General features: G+C 35.4%; 1 protein-coding gene across 2 annotated transcripts in view; it reads right to left on the reverse strand.

Annotated features, from left to right (window-relative positions):
- Positions 1 to 21,602, reverse strand: part of TBC1D12 (TBC1 domain family member 12) — an 89,265-nt gene that overhangs the window by 25,289 nt on the left and 42,374 nt on the right. Inside the window, exons 1-3 of one of the 2 annotated variants that reach the window (XM_060112091.1) lie at positions 18,489 to 18,509; positions 16,183 to 16,234; positions 434 to 549 (exon numbers count right to left, since the gene is read on the reverse strand). In XM_060112091.1, coding sequence (XP_059968074.1) covers positions 434 to 549; positions 16,183 to 16,215 — 149 coding nt within the window. In that variant the 5' untranslated portion in view covers positions 16,216 to 16,234; positions 18,489 to 18,509. Of the gene's footprint in view, positions 1 to 433; positions 550 to 16,182; positions 16,235 to 18,488; positions 18,510 to 21,602 lie in introns of those variants that run through there. The other variant, XM_060112005.1, reaches the window with a different exon arrangement.

The raw sequence follows: 21,602 nt of genomic DNA on the forward strand, positions 1-21,602 counted from the left end.
TCTGTATCATTAAAGATATTATGCTATAATACAGAATATATACAATTCACACAGTAATTTGGTAAAAAGATGAGGTAGACAAAAAAGTCACTTTTTTTCCCCCTGAAACATAATACTGTACATCAACTATGTTTCAATTAAAAAAAAAAAAAAGATAAGCCAGAGGAAGGCTGAAATAGGAACAGATATAAAAAGCCAAGATTTTATGTTTCATACACTGGGTCATAGAGATTTCTAGAAAATATGCATAAATCTTGGAGATCAACAATTCTTCCATATTAGTGTTAGGATTCATCTCTGGGATTAAAAATAATTTTCTCTAACAAACCTATTTCTTTATCTAATTTCTTGGTATCTTTTAAATGAAATAGTAATAAGAAAAATTAAAGTTTAAAATTCAAACAGTGTGCCTGATGATCACTAAAATACTTACGATGGTCGATTCTCAAGAATCAGGGCAGTGGTAGAGAGTGGCTCAAATTCAAAATTCTTTCGTCTTGAAGACTGAGGTGGTGGTTTACAGGTTCTCCCTGTTCGTGCTTCATATTCCTAGAGTAGACAAAAATATACATATGCAGCAACTAACTTTTCCAATTTGTAGTTTGTATTATTAAATCTGTATCATTAAAGATATTATGCTATAATAAGGTATACAATTCATACAGTAATTTGGTAAAAAGATCAGGTAGACAAAAAAAGTCACTTTTTCCCCCCTGAAGCAATATAAACTATGAATTTATATTATATGTAAAGTATGAAAGTATGTTAAAAGAGGGGAAGATATAAATGTACTAGATTAATTAGGTAATGTTTTAGAAAGATATTCCTGCTTACTTTCTATGGTATCAGTTATCCAAGTCCAGCTTTTAATAATCTATAGCAGATCAGCCTACTTTCTAAATGTTCAAGCCAAGATCAATGATGGAAATCTTGACACAAGAAATAGTTAATCTTGCTGTAATGCTCTGAAGATCTCTCTCAAGGGTGACACTGAACCTCTAATCAAACCCTGGTTTTGGATTTCAACCTACTCTGAATCTAACTCCTATAAATCTACCTACTTACTCTAAATTGAAACAATAATTCACCAACATATCTTATCCAAAAATACAGCCAAAGACTGTCAAATACTTCACTAAAATTAAAAGACTGTTACTACAGTATTTTTCTCATTCAATTGAATTGATAATTCTCTTAAAAGAAGTGAAGTTAAATTAACATGATATGTTTTTGGTGAGCACATTTAAATGTCCACATTTGAGCATTTTTTCATAAACGTTCACCAGCTTCTGCTGAAATTTATTTCTAGAAATTTGCAAAAGATCAGTAACAAGATTATGGCTTGTAATTTCCAGAACCCACATTTTCCCCTTTCCAAAAAAAAAAAGTCAAGCTAGTGTTTGATCATCTCAAGATAACAAATATATTTGCCATGACATTCTCAAAGATTACTCAGTGATTTCATGAGTAGATATGCGAGCCCACTGGCTTCTAGAGAAGACATTAATTTAAATGAAGAAAATTAAATGTACTTAAAGTGGTCAAATGTTTCACTTACTAACTAGCTGCTTTCTTACCATGGCCTATAAATCTTTTAATATTATTATCTCTTCTAACTCAAAGACTGTTTCTCCCTACTGAATCTGACAATTGCAAAATATGAACTGATGATTCCATCCCTCTTAAAAATCTGATAATCTTGTTGAAGATTCATCTTATTTGATATCACGTTAAAAATGTTTATGTTGTCTTAGTCATTTTCTATAAACTTCAAGCCTACTTTATGGTTCCTGCCACTGTTTATAATGGTTTATACTATCGTTTTATAACTGTCTTTAGTTTTACATCTCCCTTTCCATCTACTAAATCTATGCTGTTAATCTGAGAGTTCCTTTGCATGACTGCACTGGATTTTTAGAGACTTCTTTCTCAAATTATTTAGAACTGTGTATGTTCATTTTTATTAATTCCCATTTCAAAGAACTGCATAGCCTTTCAGTGTCAAAAGCCATGGAGTCACTCATTTCTTTTTCTCTTTTGAAATTTTCTTTCCTAATATCTAGGATATACATGTAATTATGATCAATGTTTCTTTTCTTCATTACAAACTCAAGTATAACAAATCCCCGTTTCTGCTAATGTTTTTCTTATTAAAAACCATAGATGCTAAATACATATGAGGTTTGTTATCACTTAAACAGCACTTTGTTTTCCTACAATTTGACCAGGTCTCACTGCCAGACAGAATGCAATGAATACTATCCAATAAAGCATATTCCATGCAAACAAATGCCAGTACATAGACAGCAAAATAAAACTTCTTTTTCTTTTTGAATTTTATTTATTTTTTTATACAGCAGGTTCTAGTTATCTATTTTACACATATTAGTGTATATATGTCAATCCCAATCTCCCAATTCATCCCACCCCCCAAAACTTCTAAATCAATATATTAATAACAGCTAGCATTTACTGTCACAATGTACCATGCACTGTTTTAAACACTTAACACATTTAATCCTTGAAACAACCTTGTGAGGCACCTAACTCACAGTAGAGGAAACTGAGGCACAAAGATGTGCAGTCACTTGCCAAAGGTCATAAATTGCAGGCAGGGTAGGCTCCAGAGCTTGGCCTTTTAATGATCTATTATCTTACTATGTATTAGCAGACAGTCAAGTAACTATCTATGACAATTTAAAATAATGAAATAGATGAAATCATTCAGTGAGAGGCTGATGGGGAACTTTAAAATGGGAAGATCAAGCTAACAATACCTCAATCACTGATCCATCTAAACATTATTTTAAAAGACCACCAGATAGTATGTGTTTCCTGATGCAATATGAAGTACATAGCATCATTCTTGAAGTATTCTTGCCAAAAGAAGAATCAAACAAATATGATTAAGCCTATAGAACTATACTCTCCAATATGGTAGTCAAAAGAAGTGATAACCAAATAAGTCATATCTGCTCAAGTTTACATAGAAAAATATCAAGGAATTTGAACTATAAGGGGTTTTCCTCTGGAGGCTTAGACTAGAAATGAAGTGCATTTGTCTTACTTTAAATTATTCAGTACTGTTTGATTTTTTTTTTTTCGTGGTACACGGGCCTCTCACTGTTGTGGCCTCTCCCATTGCGGAGCACAGGCTCCGGAAGCGCAGGCTCAGCGGCCATGGCTCACGGGCCCAGCCGCTCTGCGGCATGTGGGATCTTCCCGGACTGGGGCACAAACCCACATCCCCTGCATCGGCAGGCGGACTCTCAACCACTGCACCACCAGGGAAGCCCTGTTTGACTTTTCTTACAAGAAATAAAGTAGTTTGTTTGTAACAGAGATTATTTTATAGTCACGGTGGAAAACTCACAAAGATTTTACTGAAGAGTTGGGATCAGAACTGGGGCAAAAATGATAGGTATTAATTACATAGGCAGAAAGGATTGGAAAGAACATGCCAGGGGGAGCAAGCAAAGGCACGGATTAGGGAAACACATTAATCTCACTGAATATGAAAAAGGATGAGAAATAAAGTATAGGCTAAATTATGGGGCCTTTCACTGGCAAAAATATTTGGAATTCATGATGAACAAAATGGAGAGCCACTGAAAGTCTGAACAAAAAATGAACTAAATAAGTACATGTTTAATATGAAAGGTAAGACAAAAGTACATAAATATCATTTATTTATGTATCTACCTTACAAATGAGCTTTATACAGAACTGTCACTCAAATATTTTTCACATGAGAGAGGAAAGAAGTTGTATTCTAGTATTTTCTATCACAGATGCTTAGCATAAAAATGCTTTAAATTTTTAGAGAATAATTATTTTAAAAGCTTAAAACATGATATCAATCCATACTTATCTGAAAGTAGGATAGATTTATACATCTTTAATGACTTAAATATTTGCCAAATAACTTACGGTGCTCTTCTAACGTGATTAAAATTACAAATTATATTAGAAATAGTAAAATATTAATATCAGTACTTTCAAAATTAATCACAAAGTGATATCAAATACATTTAGGCAAATGTATCAGGCCACAGGACTAATATTCCATATATTTAGCTAACTGTGGTCTCTGTTTGACCAAGAGGCTCACAGCACCAATCAGAGACTCCACTTCTCTACTACTCTCAGCTATGCCCTCCTCCATGTGTGGGCTTCATCTGGAGGTTGGCTTGCTGCTCAGAGAAATGACTGTAGCAAAGCCAGTTGTCACATCCTCATAGCATAACTTTCAAAGATCCTCTAGCTGCTCTTCTAATAATAACTCTCACAAAATACAAAGAAAGCATCCTTCCTGGAAGGTCCCAGGAAACACCCCATTCAACACGCAATCACAATGACCTGAAAAATAAGCTTTATCAATGAGTTAAAGTTAATTAGGGCCTATCCCTATAGGTGAGGAAAATCACATAATTCTTAAATGAGTCGAAGGCAATAGAGAGAGAAAATAGTGTTCAAGTTATTGATAAGCAGTTGATATATATAATAAGGCTTCATTTAAAAATACAACCAAATAATATCTCATGGGAGAAATTCCTGAAGTCATTTTCACTTTAAATCCATGTGGGTCATGTCATAAAAATCCCCTGTATATTCCTTCCACAGAAGTTTAATAAGGAACAAAAATTTGATCATTTTATAAGTTATAAAGATACTTTACAATATTAAAAAACAATTAGAAATATCATAGTCCAAGGAAATCAGTAAATAATGCTAGCTATAGCAAATCACTGTTTGAAAATATCACATCGATCTACCTCATTTCTTGCCAACAAAGGTCAGTTGTTGTTGTTCGGTTATTTTTTTGGGGGGCCATGTTGCACAGCATGTGTGGTCTTAGTTTCCCAACCAGAAATTGAACCCAGGCCCTCGGCAGTGAAAGCGCACAGTACTAACCGCTGGACCGCCAGGGAATTCCAAAGGTCAATTTTAACTGACTTATTTTCATGAGTTGTTGGGAGCTACCTACCAAAGGTGAAGAGGCATTTAGTTTTTCTTTTAACTAAGGGAACGTATTTTTATGGGGTATTGTAATGAAGCCTGTTTATTTTTTTAATTTAACTTATTCTTCATCTTCCACTCAAAATACTATTCTATGGAATGTTTACTTAAACTGGGGTAACTAGAACAGAAGATGAAACCAGCGCTAGGGGCAGGCTGGCAAATATCTGTAGGATAATTTATTCTAGTTACTGTAAGAAAATTTGAGTCAAACAGGCAATTAATTCTAAGTCTGATCAAAAGATGGTAGGCAATTGCTGTCATCTCCACAAGCATAAAGTAGAAAAAATTACTCACAATTCCAAGGCAAAGAAATACTGGATTCACATAAACGAAAAAGATGTTTTTCCTCAAAATAATCTCTTTGAAAAGAGAAAGCACATTTGCTTAACAACATCTCATTTTATGGGTGCTTTCCCTCTATTAATTTGAACAGCAAAGCACTATTTGGAGAAGGTGCATTATCCTGAAACTATCTCAGTCAACACTAGTTTGGAAGGCGATTTTTTTTTAATAATTTTAAAAAATAAATTTATTTATTTTATTTATTTACTTTTGGCTGCACTGGGTCTTCGTGGCTGTGCACAGGCTTTCTCTAGTTGTGGCAAGTGGGGGCTACTCTTTGTTGCGCTGCGCGGGCTTCTCACGGCTATGACTCCTTGTTGCAGAGCATGGGCTCTAGGAGCGGTGGCTTTAGTAGTTGTGGCATGCGGGCTCACTAGTTGTGGCTTGCGGGCTCTAGAGCACAGGCTCAGTAGTGTGGTGCACGGGCTTGGTTGCTCCGTGGCATGTGGGATCTTCCTGGACCAGGGCTCAAACCCATGTCCCCTGTATTGGCAGGCAGATTCTTAACCACTGCACCACCAGGGAAGTCCCTGGAAGGTGATTTTTTTTTAATAGGTTTTTTTTTTTTTTTTTGCCGTACGCGGGCCTCTCACTGTTGTGGTCTCTCCCGTTGCGTAGCACAGGCTCCGGATGCACAGGCTCAGCGGCCATGGCTCATGGGCCCAGCCACTCCGCGGCATGTAGGATCTTCCCAGACCGGGGCACAAATCCGTGTCCCCTTCATCGGCAGGCGGACTCTCAACCACTGCGCCACCAGGGAAGCCCCTGGAAGGTGATTTTTTTTTAATAGGTTTTTTTGTTGTGGCTTTGTTAAATTGGAGAAGGAAAGGAAGAAAATGGACACAAAGTAATGAAGGATTCCCGGAGGTATAACCATTCAATTGCAAACTATCATAAAGAGCCTTTTAAACATTACCTTAAAGAACAATACAGTAAGAGATTAGGTTGTAGAGATCATAATTTTATACTTATAGAATAAAAGAAAAAATGTAATGCATCTGGAAACCTCTGGCTTGAGACAAAATTTTAGTAACAAGATAACACACTTAAAAAGCACTATATCTCCTACAACTTTGACGAAAGTGAAGATGATGTGCTCTGGGGTTAAAGACCACAGAAGTGGTCAGTGATGCTGAACATACTGACATCAAAGATGTATGCAAACAGATCTGAATAAAGTGACACTATTTCTTAATACATTATTATATATGTGAATTGAATATGTAATTAGAAACAAGTAAATATTTGGTTTTCATCTGCATTCCTAAAACTAATATATACATGTTGGACAAAAACATTCTTCAGAAAGATAGGTAGATTCCCACTTGGTGGACTGGGTAATTCATACCAACTTTCTTGCTGAAAACAACCTCTGGGATCCCAAAGGGGTAACAAACAAGGTGAGCCTATCGATCATCCCATTATTATGCATGGGGGCAGTTCTGGACATCCAGTGCAGGAAGGGAAAACTTGAAGAAAGCCTGGCTGTTAGTTGGAATGGTCAAGGGGGGCCAGAATTTGTGGGCCAGAGTAGCAGAAAAGCACTCCATTGAGAAAGAGCTCCAGAAATCTGCACAGGAGTCCTCTTGAGTCTTTAGCTGAATACCAAACTGCACATGTGTAAGGCAAAACACTACAAGGCTGGGGAAAAAACAACTTCCGGGGAAAGAACAATTACTGTGGATGGTAAGCAAAACAGTTTCCAGAGCTCACCCATGGCTGAGAAGTATTCATATTCCCACCAACCAGAATGGAAAGTCTTCACTGAATACATAAAAAATTCAGGAGAGACCTGAATGTTCAGACTCACCTGAAACTATGCAAGTCAGAAGACAATGGAAAAACCTTTAAATCGCTGGAAGAAAAAAAAATAATAAAATAATGGGGGGAAAAGCCTGTTGATTTAGGATCCTATACCAAAAAGATAAATCTATCTTTGAAAAATAAAAGCACAATAAAAATGTTTTCAGACAAACAAAACCTGAGTGAATCTGTTGTCAGTGGACCTGCTCTATATTTTAAAGGAAATCTTTCAGGCAGAAAGAATACATCACATGAAAACATGAATCTTCACAAAGAAATAAAAAGCACCAAAAACAGTAAATATGGAAAACATTTTAGAAAAGACATAGAGACAAAAATATAAAAGTCATTTTTAAAAGGATATCTGACTACTTAAAGCAAAAATAATACCAGTGTACTGAGGGGCTTACAGCACAAAATCAGAAGGGAGGTAAAGGCAGTATACTGTTGTAAGGTTATTACATTATGCTCAAAGTGGTATAACATTATTTGAGCATAGATTGTGATAAAGATAAATATCATAAGCCCTACTGCAGCAGTTCTCAACAGTGTCCCAGAGATGGTTTCATGAGGTTTGCAAAGTCAAAACTATAGTCCTAATAGTGCTAATAGTCTGTCAATGTGTTGACATCAGCACTAATTTTGCTAAAGCAATACTGAATAAAACTGTTGATGCCCTAGCACAAATCAAGGCAGAGACACCAAACTGTACTACTAATCACTGTGTTCTTCATGACATGCACTCACAGTTTAAAAAAGGGGGGGGGAGGGGAAAGGGATGGCCAACTTCACTTTTTAAGTGAATTAATAAATATTTCATCCTTTCAGTTTTAATTCTGGGTACAGTAGTAATTGACAGACAATCCCCATAAACAAGAACTCTTTGAGATCGTTCATACCCAGAATCCAAAGCAGTTGTAAAAATAAAACGTTTGAGAACTGTTGGCCAAGAGCAACCACTGAAAAACTAAAACAAAGGTATATTGAATAAGCTAACAGTGGAGATAAAATGGAGTACTAAAAAACTCATTTAATCCAAAAGAGGGCAGGAAATGAGATAAAAAGAAACAAAGACCAGATGGGACAATTTGAAAAGAAATAGCAAGATAGTAAATTTAAAACAAGTCATACCAATAAATGACACTCCATTTAAAAAGAAGAGAGTATTAGACTGCCTACATAGACCCAAATATATGCTACATACAAAAAAAAACACTTTAAATATGAAGATGGATAAAAAGTAAATGGATAGGGCCTCCCTGGTGGCGCAGTGGTTGAGAGTCCGCCTGCCGATGCAGGGGACACGGGTTCGTGCCCCGATCCCGGAGGATCCCACATGCCGCGGAGCGGCTGGGCCCGCGAGCCATGGCCGCGGAGCCTGTGTGTCCGGAGCCTGTGCTCCGCAACGGGAGAGGCCACAGCAGTGAGAGGCCCGCGTACAGCAAAAAAAAAAAAAAAAAAAAAAAAAGTAAATGGATAGAAGAATAAATATCATGTAAGCACTAAGTGAAAGCAAGCTTCAGTGGCTAAATTAAATTAAGACAAAAACTTCATAATAAGAACCATTACCAGGGCAAAAAAGACATTACATTAATGGTAAAAAGGTCGATTCATCTAGAAGACATAAATACGAAGCTTCAAAACAAAAAGAGAAAAAAAAGAGCAAAAGGAGAAATAGCCAAGTAGATTATGGTGGACACTTTATTACTCCTCTCTCAGTAATTCACAGAACAAATAGAAAATCAGCAAAATTATACAAGACTTGAACAACACTATTATCTAACATGACCTAATTGACATTTATACAACACTAACCCAACATCAGCAGAATATACACATTCTTTTCAAGGACACAAGGAACATTCCCTAAGACAAGCTATATCTAGGACATAAAATAAGTCTCAATATAGTGAAAAAGACTAAAATTTCATAATGTATACTGTATGAGCATAATGGAATTAAATTAGAAATTATTTACAGAAACATCTGGGAAAATTCTAAAATATTTGAAAATTAAAACAACACACTTCCAAAGAATCATGACAAAAGAAATAACAGAGAAAACATTTTGAATCGAATGAAAATGAAAATTCTGAAACTTGTAAAATGCAGCTAAAGCATAGTTAGAGAGAAATGTATAGCTTAATCCACATATTAAAAAGATAAAAGGTCTAAAATCAATGATCCACCTTAAAAAACTAGAAAAAACAAATTTGAACCAAGAGGAAAGTAAATAATAAAGACCAAAAATAAATGAGATAGAAACAGAGAAAGAGGTAAAAATCAGTGAAACAAAAGAGGTACACGTTTTTAAAGATAAGTAAAACTGATAACTTCTGGCAAAACTGATCAAGAAAAAAAGAAGACACAAATTACTAAAATCAGGAATGTATGAGAGATAATCTGTATCCATATCACATAACCAGTAGACGTTAAAAGGATAAAAAGAGAATATTATTAACAATTTTTTCCAATAAATCCAACAACAGAGGTGAAATGTAAAAATCTCTTAAAAGACATAAGTTAACCAAGTCTGACTCAAGAAAAAATAGAAACAAAAATAAACTCAAAATGGGTTAAAGACCTAAATGTAAGGCCAGACACTATAAAACTCTTGGAGGAAAACATAGGTAGAACACTCTATGACATAAATCACAGCAAGATCCTTTTTGACCCACCTCCTAGAGAAATGGAAATAAGAACTAAAATAAACAAATGGGACCTAATGAAACTTAAAAGCTTTTGCACAGCAAAGGAAACCATAAACAAGACGAAAAGACAACCCTCAGAATGGGAGAAAATATTTGCAAATGAAGCAACTGACAAAGGATTAATCTCCAAAATTTACAAGCAGCTCATGCAGCTCAGTATCAAAAAAACAAACGACCCAATCCAAAAATGGGCAGAAGACCTAAACAGACATTTCTCCAAAGAACATATACAGATTGACAAAAAACACATGAAAGGATGCTCAACATCACTAACCATAAGAGAAATGTAAATCAAAACTACAATGAGGGGGCTTCCCTGGTGGCACAGTGGTTGAGAGTCCGCCTGCCAATGCAGGGGACACGGGTTTGTGCCCCGGTCCGGGAAGATCCCACATGCTGCGGAGCAGCTGGGCCCGTGAGCCAGGCCGCTGAGCCTGCACGTCCGGAGCCTGTGCTCCGCAATGGGAGAGGCCACAACAGTGAGAGGCCTGCATACCACACACAAAAAAACACAAACAAACAAACAAACCAAACAAACAAAAAACCACAATGAGGTATCACCTCACACAGGTCAGAATGGCCATCATCAACAAATCTAGAAACAATAAATGCTGGAGAGGGTGCAGAGAAAAGGGAACCCTCCTGCACTGTTGGTGAGAATGTAAATTGACAGCCACTATGGAGAACACTATGGAGGTTCCTTAAAAAACTAAAAATAGAACTACCATATGACTGAGCAATCGCACTCCTGGGCATATACCCTATGAAAACCATAATTCAAAAAGATACATGTACCATGATGTTCATTGTAGCACAGTTTACAATAGCCAGGTCATGGAAACAACCTAAATATCCATCGACAGATGAATGGATAAAGAAGATGTGGCACATATATACAATGGAATATTACTCAGCCATAAAAAGGAACAAAATTGAGTTACTTGAAGTGAGGTGGATGGACCTAGAGTCTGTCATACAGAGTGAAGTAAGTCAGAAAGAGAAAAACAAATACCATATGCTAACACATATATATGGAATCTAAAAGAACAGTAGTGATGAACCTAGTGGTAGGGCAGGAATAATGATGCAGATGTAGAGAACAGACTTGAGGATGCAGGGGGGGAATGGGAAGCTAGGACGAAGTGAGAGAGCAGCATTGACATATATACACTACCAAATGTGACATGGATGGCTAGTGGGCAGATCAACTCGACGCTTTGTGACGACCTAGAGGGAGGGCTGGGATAGGGAGGGTGGGAAGGAGGCTCAAGAGGGAGGGGATATGGGGATATATGTATACATATAGCTGATTCACTTTGTTGTACAGTAGAAACTAACACAACATTGTAAAGCATTTATACTCCAATAAAGATGTGCGATAAAAAAGAAAAAATAGAAAATGTCATAGCCCTATATCAATTAAAATAGTAAATTTATAATTAAAAACCTATTCAACAGTAACAACGAAAACCCCTGCATATTCTTTTTTTTTTTTTAATATTTATTTATTTATTTGGCTACACCGGGTCTTAGTTGTGGCAGGCAGGAGCTTCGCTGTAGCATGCAGTATCTTTTTTTTTTTTAGTTGCAGCATGTGGGATCTTCAGGATCTTCACTGCAGTATGCGGGATCTACTTCCCTGCTCAGGGATCAAAATTGGGCCCTCTCCATTAGGAGTGCGGAGTCTTAACCACTGGACCACCAGGGAAGTCTCCTCTGCATACTTGGTTTATGTCAGTAATTCTCAACTGGGGTAGACTTTGACCCAGGGAATATGTGGCTACATCTACAGACATTTTTGGTTGCCACAACTGTGAGGGGATGCTACTGGCATCTACTGCGCAGAGGCCAGGGATGCTGCTAAATCCTTCACTGCACAGGAAAGGCCCCCAAGAACAAAAATTACAAGACCTAAAATATCAGTAGCACTGAGGTTGAGAAATCTTGGCTTAGATAATTTCACTGCCAAGTTTCATCAAACATTTAAGGAAGAAAAAATACTAATTCTACACAAATTCTTTTAGAATGGAGATGAAGAAAAAAACTCTCAATTCATTCAATGATTTCAGCATTATTCCAATACCAAAATCAGACCAAGATATTAAAAGAAAATTACAGACCAATATCTCAAATGAAAATGGAAGCAAAAATCCTTAACAAAGTATTAGCATTTCAACTTCTGTTTTCTGCTCCAGCACGTAAGAAGCTTAAAAGTTGCCAACCCATTCCAATAAGTAAAAAGCTGAACAAACTAAAAAAATCAACAACTCTTCTTAGATTCCTCAGAGAAATGAGGTCACAGGGCAAACTGCTGCCCCAAAATTAGAGAAATAGACAGGTGGATGTAGAGAATCACAACTTACCAGAGCAGAAACCTATGAAGAAACCTCTGTGGGAATCAATGCCAGGATAGGAAAACCTGAACTGTAATTGTCAAATTGCTAGAGGCTCAATGCCAACAGGTCTGAGCGCTAAGACTCCAAGAGATCCCAGACCCACATACTTTTGCAAGTTTTACCTCCAGGAACTCTATCAGGTACTCACAGTGCATGTCAGAGAAAAATCTTGTGCTTCCAGCAGTAGGAGGGGAAAAGGAACTTTTTTTAAAAAAGATTTAATTTTATTTATTTTTGGCTGCGTTGGGTCTTCATTGCTGCGTGTGGGCTTTCTCCAGTTGCAGCGAGCAACTAGAGAGAAAATGGAGTAGAAGCATATTTGAAGGAATGATAACCAGGAATTTCTATACATTAATGTCAACACCAAACCACAGATCATGAAGTTCAGAACACAAAATTTGGCAGGAAACATGCCTAAATAACTATACGTAGGCATAACATGTTTAAACTGCAGAAAATCAAAGATTGAAAAAAAAATCTTGAAAGAAGCCAGAGGTGAAAAAAATTCCTTCCCTATACAAAAGCAAAGATAACAATTACATTCAACTTCTCAGAAACCATACAAGCAAGGATAGAGTACAGAGAAATATTTAAAGTGTTGAGAGAAAAAATGCAAAACCCTCAAATTCTGTACCCTATGAAATTGTCCTCCAAAAAAAAAGAAGAAAAAAAGACTTTTCCAAACAAACAAAAAATTGAGAGAATTTGTTGCCAATAGATCTGCCTTGCAAGATCTATTAAAATAAGCTCTTCATAGAGAGGGAAAATGACACATCACAAACTTTTATCTACATCTAGAAAGAAACAGCATCAGAAAGAAACACATGAAGGTAAAATAAAAATTTTATTTTTATTATTCTTAACTGATCCAACAGATAACAGTTTGTTCAAAATAATAACGATATATTCAGTTACCTTTGTTTGTGTGTGTGTGTGTGTGTGTGTGTGAGAGAGAGAGAGAGAGCATGCTCATGTATAAGTGAAATGAATAACAGCAAAGACACAAGGGATGGAAGGAAGGAATTAGGAATATTTTGTTATTATAAAGTACTTGCACTACACATGAAGTGGTAAATGTTATTTTAAAGTGGGCTTAGATTAGCTGTAAATGCATATTACAAACTCTAGGATGGAGGGAGGAAGGGAAGGAGAGAGGGAGAGGGAAAGCAGACACAAACTACAAATATCATAAATGAAAGAGGGGACCTCACTACAGATCCAATGTATGTTAAAGTAATATTATGAACAATCAGATGCCCATAAATTTGATAACTTAGATGAAATGGATAAATTTCTTAAAGATACAATCTGTTAAAACTCACAGAAGAAAGAGACAATCTGAACAGTCCTGTTATCTATTTAAAAAATTGAATCAACAATTATACCCCCAATAAAGCTGGAAAAAATGAAAGGAAGAAAGGAGAAAGGGAGGGAGAGAAGGAGGGAAGGATGAAGGGAAAGAAAGAAGGAGGAAAGGAATTGTGTTGATGATTAATTACCTTCCAAAAGAGAAAGCAGTTTGGCTCAGATGGCTTCACCAGCGAATTTTAAGAAACATTTAAGGAAGAAATTATACCAATTCCCTATGATCTCTTCCAGAAGACAGAAGCAGAGGAATACTTCCTAATTTAATCAATGAAGCCAGCATTGCCCTAATATTAAAAGAGGCAAAGACATTAAAAGAAAACTACAGAACAATACCTCTCAGAAACATAGCTGCAAACATCCTCAATGAAATATTTGCAAATCAAATCAAATAATGTATAAAAAGGATTACAAACCATGACCAAGTGGGATTTATCCCATGTATGCAAGGCTGGCTCAACATTTGACAATCAATTAATGTAATCCATCACATCAATAAGCTAAGAAAGAAAAATCACAAGACCATATCAATACAGAAAAAGCATTTGACAAAATTCAACTCATTCATGACAAAAACCCTCATTAAAGAAGGAATATAGGGGTACTTCTCAACTTGATAAAGAACATTTACAAAAAGCCTATAGCTAATATTATATCTAATGGTGAGAAACTCTAAGTTTTCTAAGATCAGGAACAAGGCAAGGATGTTCCCTCCCACCACTGCTTGTCAACATTGTATGGGAAGTCCTAGCTAATGCAACAAGACAAGGAAACACAAGGTATACTGATTGGAAAAGAAAACAATAAAACTGTTTTTGTTTTCAGATGCCATGACTTGTCTGTGTAGAAAATCTGAAAGAACAGTCAAAAAAATTCCTGTAACTAATAAGCAATTACAGCAAGGTTGCAGGATATTAGGAAAGTCAATTGCTTTCCTATATACCAGCTATAAATAAATGGAATTTTAAATTTAAAACACATAAATATTTCCATTAGCATCCCCCAAAATGAAATACTTAGATACAAGTCTGACAAAATATATACAATATCTACATTAGGAAAATTATGAAACTCGGATAAAAGATACCAAAGAAGAACTAACTAAAGGAAGAGACAGTCCATGTTCATGGATAGGAAGAGTCAGTATTACCAAGATGTCAGTTCTTCCAAACTTGATCTACAAATTTAACACAATCCCAATCAAAATCCCAGCAAGTAACTTCGTGGATATTGACAAAGTGATTCTAAAGTTTATATGTAGAGGCAAAAGACCCAGAATAGCAAACTCAGTATTGAAGAAGAAGAATAAAGTTGGAGGACTGACACTACCCGACTTCAAGACTTACTATAAAGCTACAGTAATAAATAGAGGGCAGTGTTGACAAAAGACTAGACAAATAAGTCAATGGAACAGAATAGACAGCCCAGAAACAGTTCCACATAAACACAGTCAACTGATCTTTGACAAAGGAGCAGAGGCAATAAAATAGAGCAAAGGTAGTCTTTTCAACAAATGGCGTGGAGCAAGTGGACATCCACATGCAAAAAAATGGATCTAGACAAAGAACTTACACTCTTCACAGATATTAACTCAAAATGGATTATAGACCTAAATGTAAAACAAAAAACTATAAAACTATAGAAGACAGGAGAAAACCTAGATTACTTTTGGTATGGTGATGAATTTATTTAGATACAACACCAAAGGCACAATCCATGAAAGAAATAATTGAGAAGCAGGGCTTGATAAAAATTAAAAACCTCTACTCTGTGAAAGACACTGTCAAGAGAATGAGAAGACTAGATATGGACTGGGAGGAAATACTTGCAAAAGATACATCTGATAAAGGACTGTTATACTAAATATACAAAGAACTCTTAAAACTCTATTGAGTTCTGTTTTTATTATTATAAGAAAATGAACGATCCAATTAAAAATGGCAAAAGATCAGAAAAGACACCTCAGTAAATAAGATATACAGGTGACAAGTAAACATATGAAAATATGTTCTAATTCATGTTCATTCAGAATTGCAAATTAAAACAATCAGATACGACTACACACCTATCAGAATGGTCAAAATTCGAAACACTGACAGCACCAAATACTGGTGAAGATGTGGAACAACAGGAATGCTCATTCATTGTTGGTGGGAATGTAAAATGGTACAGTCACTTTGGAAGACAGTTTGGCTGTTTCTTACAAAATTAAAATACCATATGATTCAGCAACCAGCCTCCTTGGTATTTACCCAAAAGAAATGAAAACTTACACCCACAAAAATACTTACACACAGATGTTTATAGCAGCTTTACTCACTGTTGATAAAACTTGGAAGTAACCAATATGTACTTCAAATTGTTTTCTACATATGATGTTTCAAATATTACATCCAGCACCCAAGCAAAGGTAACCAGGCACACACAGAGATAAAAGAGCATCTGCTAACAAAAACTAGCAGAATCAATATTCAATATAAACAGACCTATAGAATTTCCAGACATTGGAATTATCAGACACAGGCTATAAAAACTATACTTACTATGTTTAAGGAGATAAAGGCCAAGCTTGACATTTCAGCAGGGAACTGTAAACTGCAAAAAGTGATATAGCAGATTTGAAAAAGAAACAACCAGAAACACAAGAATTGAAAAACACAAAACTGACATTAAGAACTCAAAGTAAAGAGCTGAGGGATCTGTATTTTTAACATATTCCCTACATAATCCACTATGTTTGAGAACCAGAATCATAGACTACTACAATAAATCTTAATGTCCTTGTTTGCAAACCCACTCTTTTCTAATTTAACTTCTACAATGCCTCCAGAATTTTTCCAGTATATGAATTTGATGTCTCAGTGCCTTATTTAAAAGTATTTTGGTTAAAACCCAACTTTCTAACCTTGTGGCTAATGACCTTCACCATCTACCCTACTTCCCTGAAATACTGACCTAAAATTGAGCTAAACAAGTCTGGTGCATTCCTGCTTGTTCATTCAATTTTCTCTATCTGGAATGGCTTTCCCCATCTTGTCTACCTGGTGAACTCCTACTAGTATACTTCATAACACAGAAACTGCATGTCACCCTGAGCAGAATTAATCACTCTTTCATCTATACTCTCGTACTTTGGTTCACAACTGTATTACAGCACTCACTACACTATATTAAAACTATATATGAACCTTTCCCCTCCTTCCTACAGTTATACTAGAATAACTGAAAGGCTAGGACTTATATTTATCTATTTCCCAAGAACCTGAACCATGCTTATGGTATTATACACAGTCAATGTATGTTGAATAAATTACACATTCATTGAAATGAAAGCCAGACAATCTTCGAGAAGAATCTAGGATCAATTAAAGAATTTTGTCCTTCAAGTTCTACTAGAGAAAAGGTTTAGAGCTTGCTAACACAAGGTCACAGAGTAAGTTGGTCACAGAATGGTATCCTACCACATTCTGATGCCTTGGGCTCTGTATCTAAAGGGATTCACCAGAAAGAAGGTGTACTAGGAGGGAATGTGAGAAAAGATCAGTCTATTGGTTCAAACGGAGGGTGGCAGGAGTCTTTGAACAGCTTCTTGAAGTAAAATATGGGGTCTGGGGAGAAGAAAGAATAGAATAGGAGCTTCTCTTTTAAAGACAATGTAAAAGCCAAAATAGCCTGATGTGTATACAGAGTGACTCAACTTTTGAGTTTCAGTGGACAGTGAGAACACTCTTCCTAAAGGGGTTAGTGCTTTATTCTTTTCGTTTTCTTTACCTGATTTAACCTTCTTTCTTAAGGCTCATACTTCTCCCCTCTCCCCGAAGCACAGGCCCAGAGCTGTTATAAATTCCTCTCTCAATCTCCAGACCACACAAATTAACATTTATGAAATAAATTTATTCATACATAGAAAGACATAATAATTTATCATTAACTATAAATAAGGAACACACATGCGGCTAGAAAGGTAATTATTCACTACCTTTTCAAGGTGACAATACATTAAGTAAATAAAGGTGAAAAAACATGCAAGTGTGTTAACAGTTTTAAGGACTTATCAAAAATTCTGAACATAGTCCAGCCCCTCCACTATTTAACAATGAAGGAAGTAGTTCATTTATTGCAGTGCTCACTCAAATTTTACACCAAAAGTATCCATATTTAAGCATAACTAAAACCAACAAACTGTTTTCAAGTATCTTAATGCTACATACACCAATAAAGTTAGTAACCAGAAAATTAAGCTCTACACTTGCAAAGTGTTATATATTTACTGCTCACAAAGCACGTGTATTCTAGTCCTTTCCACAGTGCTATTGTTCCTGAAGTTAACAATTTCAAAATCAAAGGCTTAATTGAGCAGCGTGACCTATCCTACTTTTAGACAATTTGAAATGCTCAGATTAAGAAATCAGTTAGTGCCTTAAAACTTTTTTCCTTGCCTGCCAAAAGATATCTGAAAGTGATTCAACCACGCAACTAAAACACCACTCAGAAAGACATGTGATGAAAAACATGAAATATCATCTAAGTACTCCAATCTAATTTCCTCATAATGAAAAAGATGCCAATATAAAAGGAGTACCAAACAAAAAAATCACTTTCTACTGAAAGACTGTCAGTTTGACATAGAGTATACTCAATCTAGTATGCAATCATGTTACAATTATACATAACATGGCGCATTTGAAATAATTCTCCCTTGCAGTTTGGAGGTCATAAGACAAACTATGTAGCTGTATTCCAACTTCAGCCTATTAATTTAGAAAAACCAAAAACTTAGGTCAATTGAACTACAATATAACTGAAATACTATTTATAATTAATAGATGCAATTTTTAACATGGCTCACCAACTGGTTCAAATGGCCACAAGCAGGAATTTCACACCTGCAAGAGAACACATGTGATAATCCTCATAAAATAATATTATGAATATTCATGTGATTTGGGAATTGACTTCAAGTTAAATGCCAAACTTGAGTCGGTCTGACTTTGTTATTACCCTAAAATGATTTTTATGTTTCTTTACTGTTAACATGGAAAGCACTAAAACTGATCAGACCTTTAATAAAATTTATAAGAATAAAACTTTAAAAAATATTTAACCTACAAGTATCTTTCACTTTTGAACTTCATATATCTCTGGAAAATCTATAGGTACAAAACACATAAAGGCAAAAAAAATTTATATATAGTAATATTTTGTTTGTGGAAAAAAAATAACACCATATATGTAAAAATATACACACATGAAAATAATTGTGTTTTCCATACAAAAATTGAATTTTAAAAGGCCTAAAAATATGAAGGGAAGGTAAAATGAGACATATCGCCCTATAATGTTTTATATTTTATAGAGAACATAATCGTGTTATTTGTGCAATTAACAATAGAGGAAAAAGATGGTAAGTCTTTATAGTTTGGTTTATAATCTTATAGATGTCTTTCTACTAGAAAAAAATTCTGGCCCCCACACATATACTCATCCTTAAGAATATGGCAACTCCTTTCTGAATATTTGCTTAATAATTATCCTATAAAATACTACTACTACTGTAATATTCTAACAAATTTTACTGTTTTGCCATTTTCAATAGGCCAGTGAGGCATCTTTAGGAAAGTCAAAGGAGTCTATTTTTTCCTTAGTACTTCTAGCACTGCCTCACTGTTTCAGGCAGTTTTACACTGGAATACTAGCTATCTTCATTTTCTATAGCCTTAATAGCTTAAGACCTTATCCTAAAACATGACAGATGTGTCTTAACACTCTTCACGGCTTTACTCTTAACATCATTTTAAATTTCTCATTCCAAACACATAACACACATTTGAAAGGAGTAGAGAGATGGTCAAGGATCTCAAATGTAGTTTTATATCGGTAATATTTTACAGAGTTTAGAAATCAGGGCTGTAAAAAAATGTTTTCAAGTGGGAACAGAGACAGAAAGTTCTAACTTTACCATTACCAATAAAAGAAAATCATGCCCACTTTTAAAATGACAATTGCAGTGAAGAGAACAGCAAAGTGAGACCAATGTGGAGCAGAGGACACAAACAGTAGGGAAAGAGAAAGCAGAAAAGGAGAGGCAGAAACACAGTCCGTCACATGGTGAAAGAGATACATATTTTTGAACGTGGAAAACGGTCAGAGGAACAATGACTTCGCTATCCATCACAGCCCCCCAAAAACAAACAGAACCATGAAAAAGGCACCAAAATACACATTAGCACCTACACACAAATGGAAAACTCAAAAATTAAAAGAAGCAGCTGGGAGAAATCATCACGTGTAAAAGGTCAGAAAAGGGACAGAGGATAGAAACTGCATTTCCACTCACTCCTTCTTCCCATATGAAAACAAGAGTTGTTTTTTCCTGACCACTAATCAAATTTTCAAACAACATATATATAAAAAGGAGAGAGGAGGTGAGGCCTTGGCTTTCCAAAATGAAAACAGCAGATTAAAGGCACAGACATATTGGTAAACAGATAATTATCCACTAGTAATTTATTTAGAGATCTATGGTAAGAAAATATCACAGAATGTTAGTTTACATAAAGATATTAAAGTATATGCACAAGCATATTTCAGGTAAACTATCATAAAGTCAAGAAAACAAACCTTCAACAGCAAGACCACTGTTTTTGCCTCTAGGGGGCAAACTTGGTCTTCTGAAAGACTTCACGAGAAAAGAGTTAAAATTTAAGATGTCCAGATAGCAAAAATTCCCAAACTTTCTTGGATTAACAGTAACCTTAGTGTCTCAGTAATTTTTTCTTGGTGCCCCCTAAACCAACAGAAATCCTTAAACATTCTGTTTAATAAGTAGTTATGTCCAACAATTAAGTAAAGATTTATGTCCTAGCACTTAGTAACCACTTGAAAAAATAGTACACATAAATTAAAAGAAAAACATTTTATTGCATTCTTAAATAACCACAATTAATTACTAATTGGGCATGTGTGCCTTTTATGCACTGTACACTTTCACAAACCTTGAAATCAGACTGGACACCATCACCTTCATTTCCTGTTCCACACTGATTTTTGCACAGTATCTGATTTTTATCATAGCAAACTAGGAAAAAACAGATTCACAAGGATACGATGCCACAGAAAATAATATATTACCATTTAATGTTGAAATTGTGTACTTCCTCAAGCTATCAGTCTGCACTATATCCAGCAGATGTGTAGCATCACCGAGTTTGCCATGGTTCCCCCCTGTGTTGGCTGTAGCACATGGGGTGCCCTAGGCACACAGCTTGGGAATCACAGCACTACAGTTTTAAGTCTCAGCAACATATAAACTGGTCACTATTTTAATTACTTGTAAATAAAATTAACTATAACAAATGCTTTTAAAGATCTAAAAATTATGTTCTCATTTACTTGGGAAACCAGTTTTTCTTCTGAGCAATAAAAAGAACACCATTAAATACTTAAAGGAAGGTATTTTTTCCAATTTGAATGATGATTATTGCTTTAATGTGATTATTTTTATAAATGCTGGATGTGCTAAATTTGATAAATTACAACTGGTAGGAGAGAAATAGGAAATTTATTATTATATCTCCTGAGAAACAGCTTCTCTAAAATTAAAAATGCTACAAATTGATACAGTCTCACTGCATTCCAGTCTCACTTATCTCCTAGTACTGAGAAGCACAAGCTCAGGAGTCAAACAAGATCTGAAATTCTTAAGAACTCAAGAATATGGATATTAAAACAGATAACAGAAGAACTGGCTCCTAAATTACTAGAAACAGACTATACACCCACCTGTCTCACAAAGTCCTTGGTTAAGACAGAAAACCAGAAAAGTGACCAAGGAAAGAGTTCGACCTCAAAATCTACTCAGTTTTCACTTTATGCCGCTTTATCAGTTCACAACTACCCATTATCCATAAAATCTGTGCCACTGGCAAATGCTACCATGTTCAGCTAGAAGTCAAAGTCTGTG

The sequence above is a fragment of the Mesoplodon densirostris genome, chromosome 1 (genome assembly GCF_025265405.1).
Source record: "Mesoplodon densirostris isolate mMesDen1 chromosome 1, mMesDen1 primary haplotype, whole genome shotgun sequence".
Classification (NCBI taxonomy): Eukaryota; Metazoa; Chordata; class Mammalia; order Artiodactyla; family Ziphiidae; genus Mesoplodon; species Mesoplodon densirostris.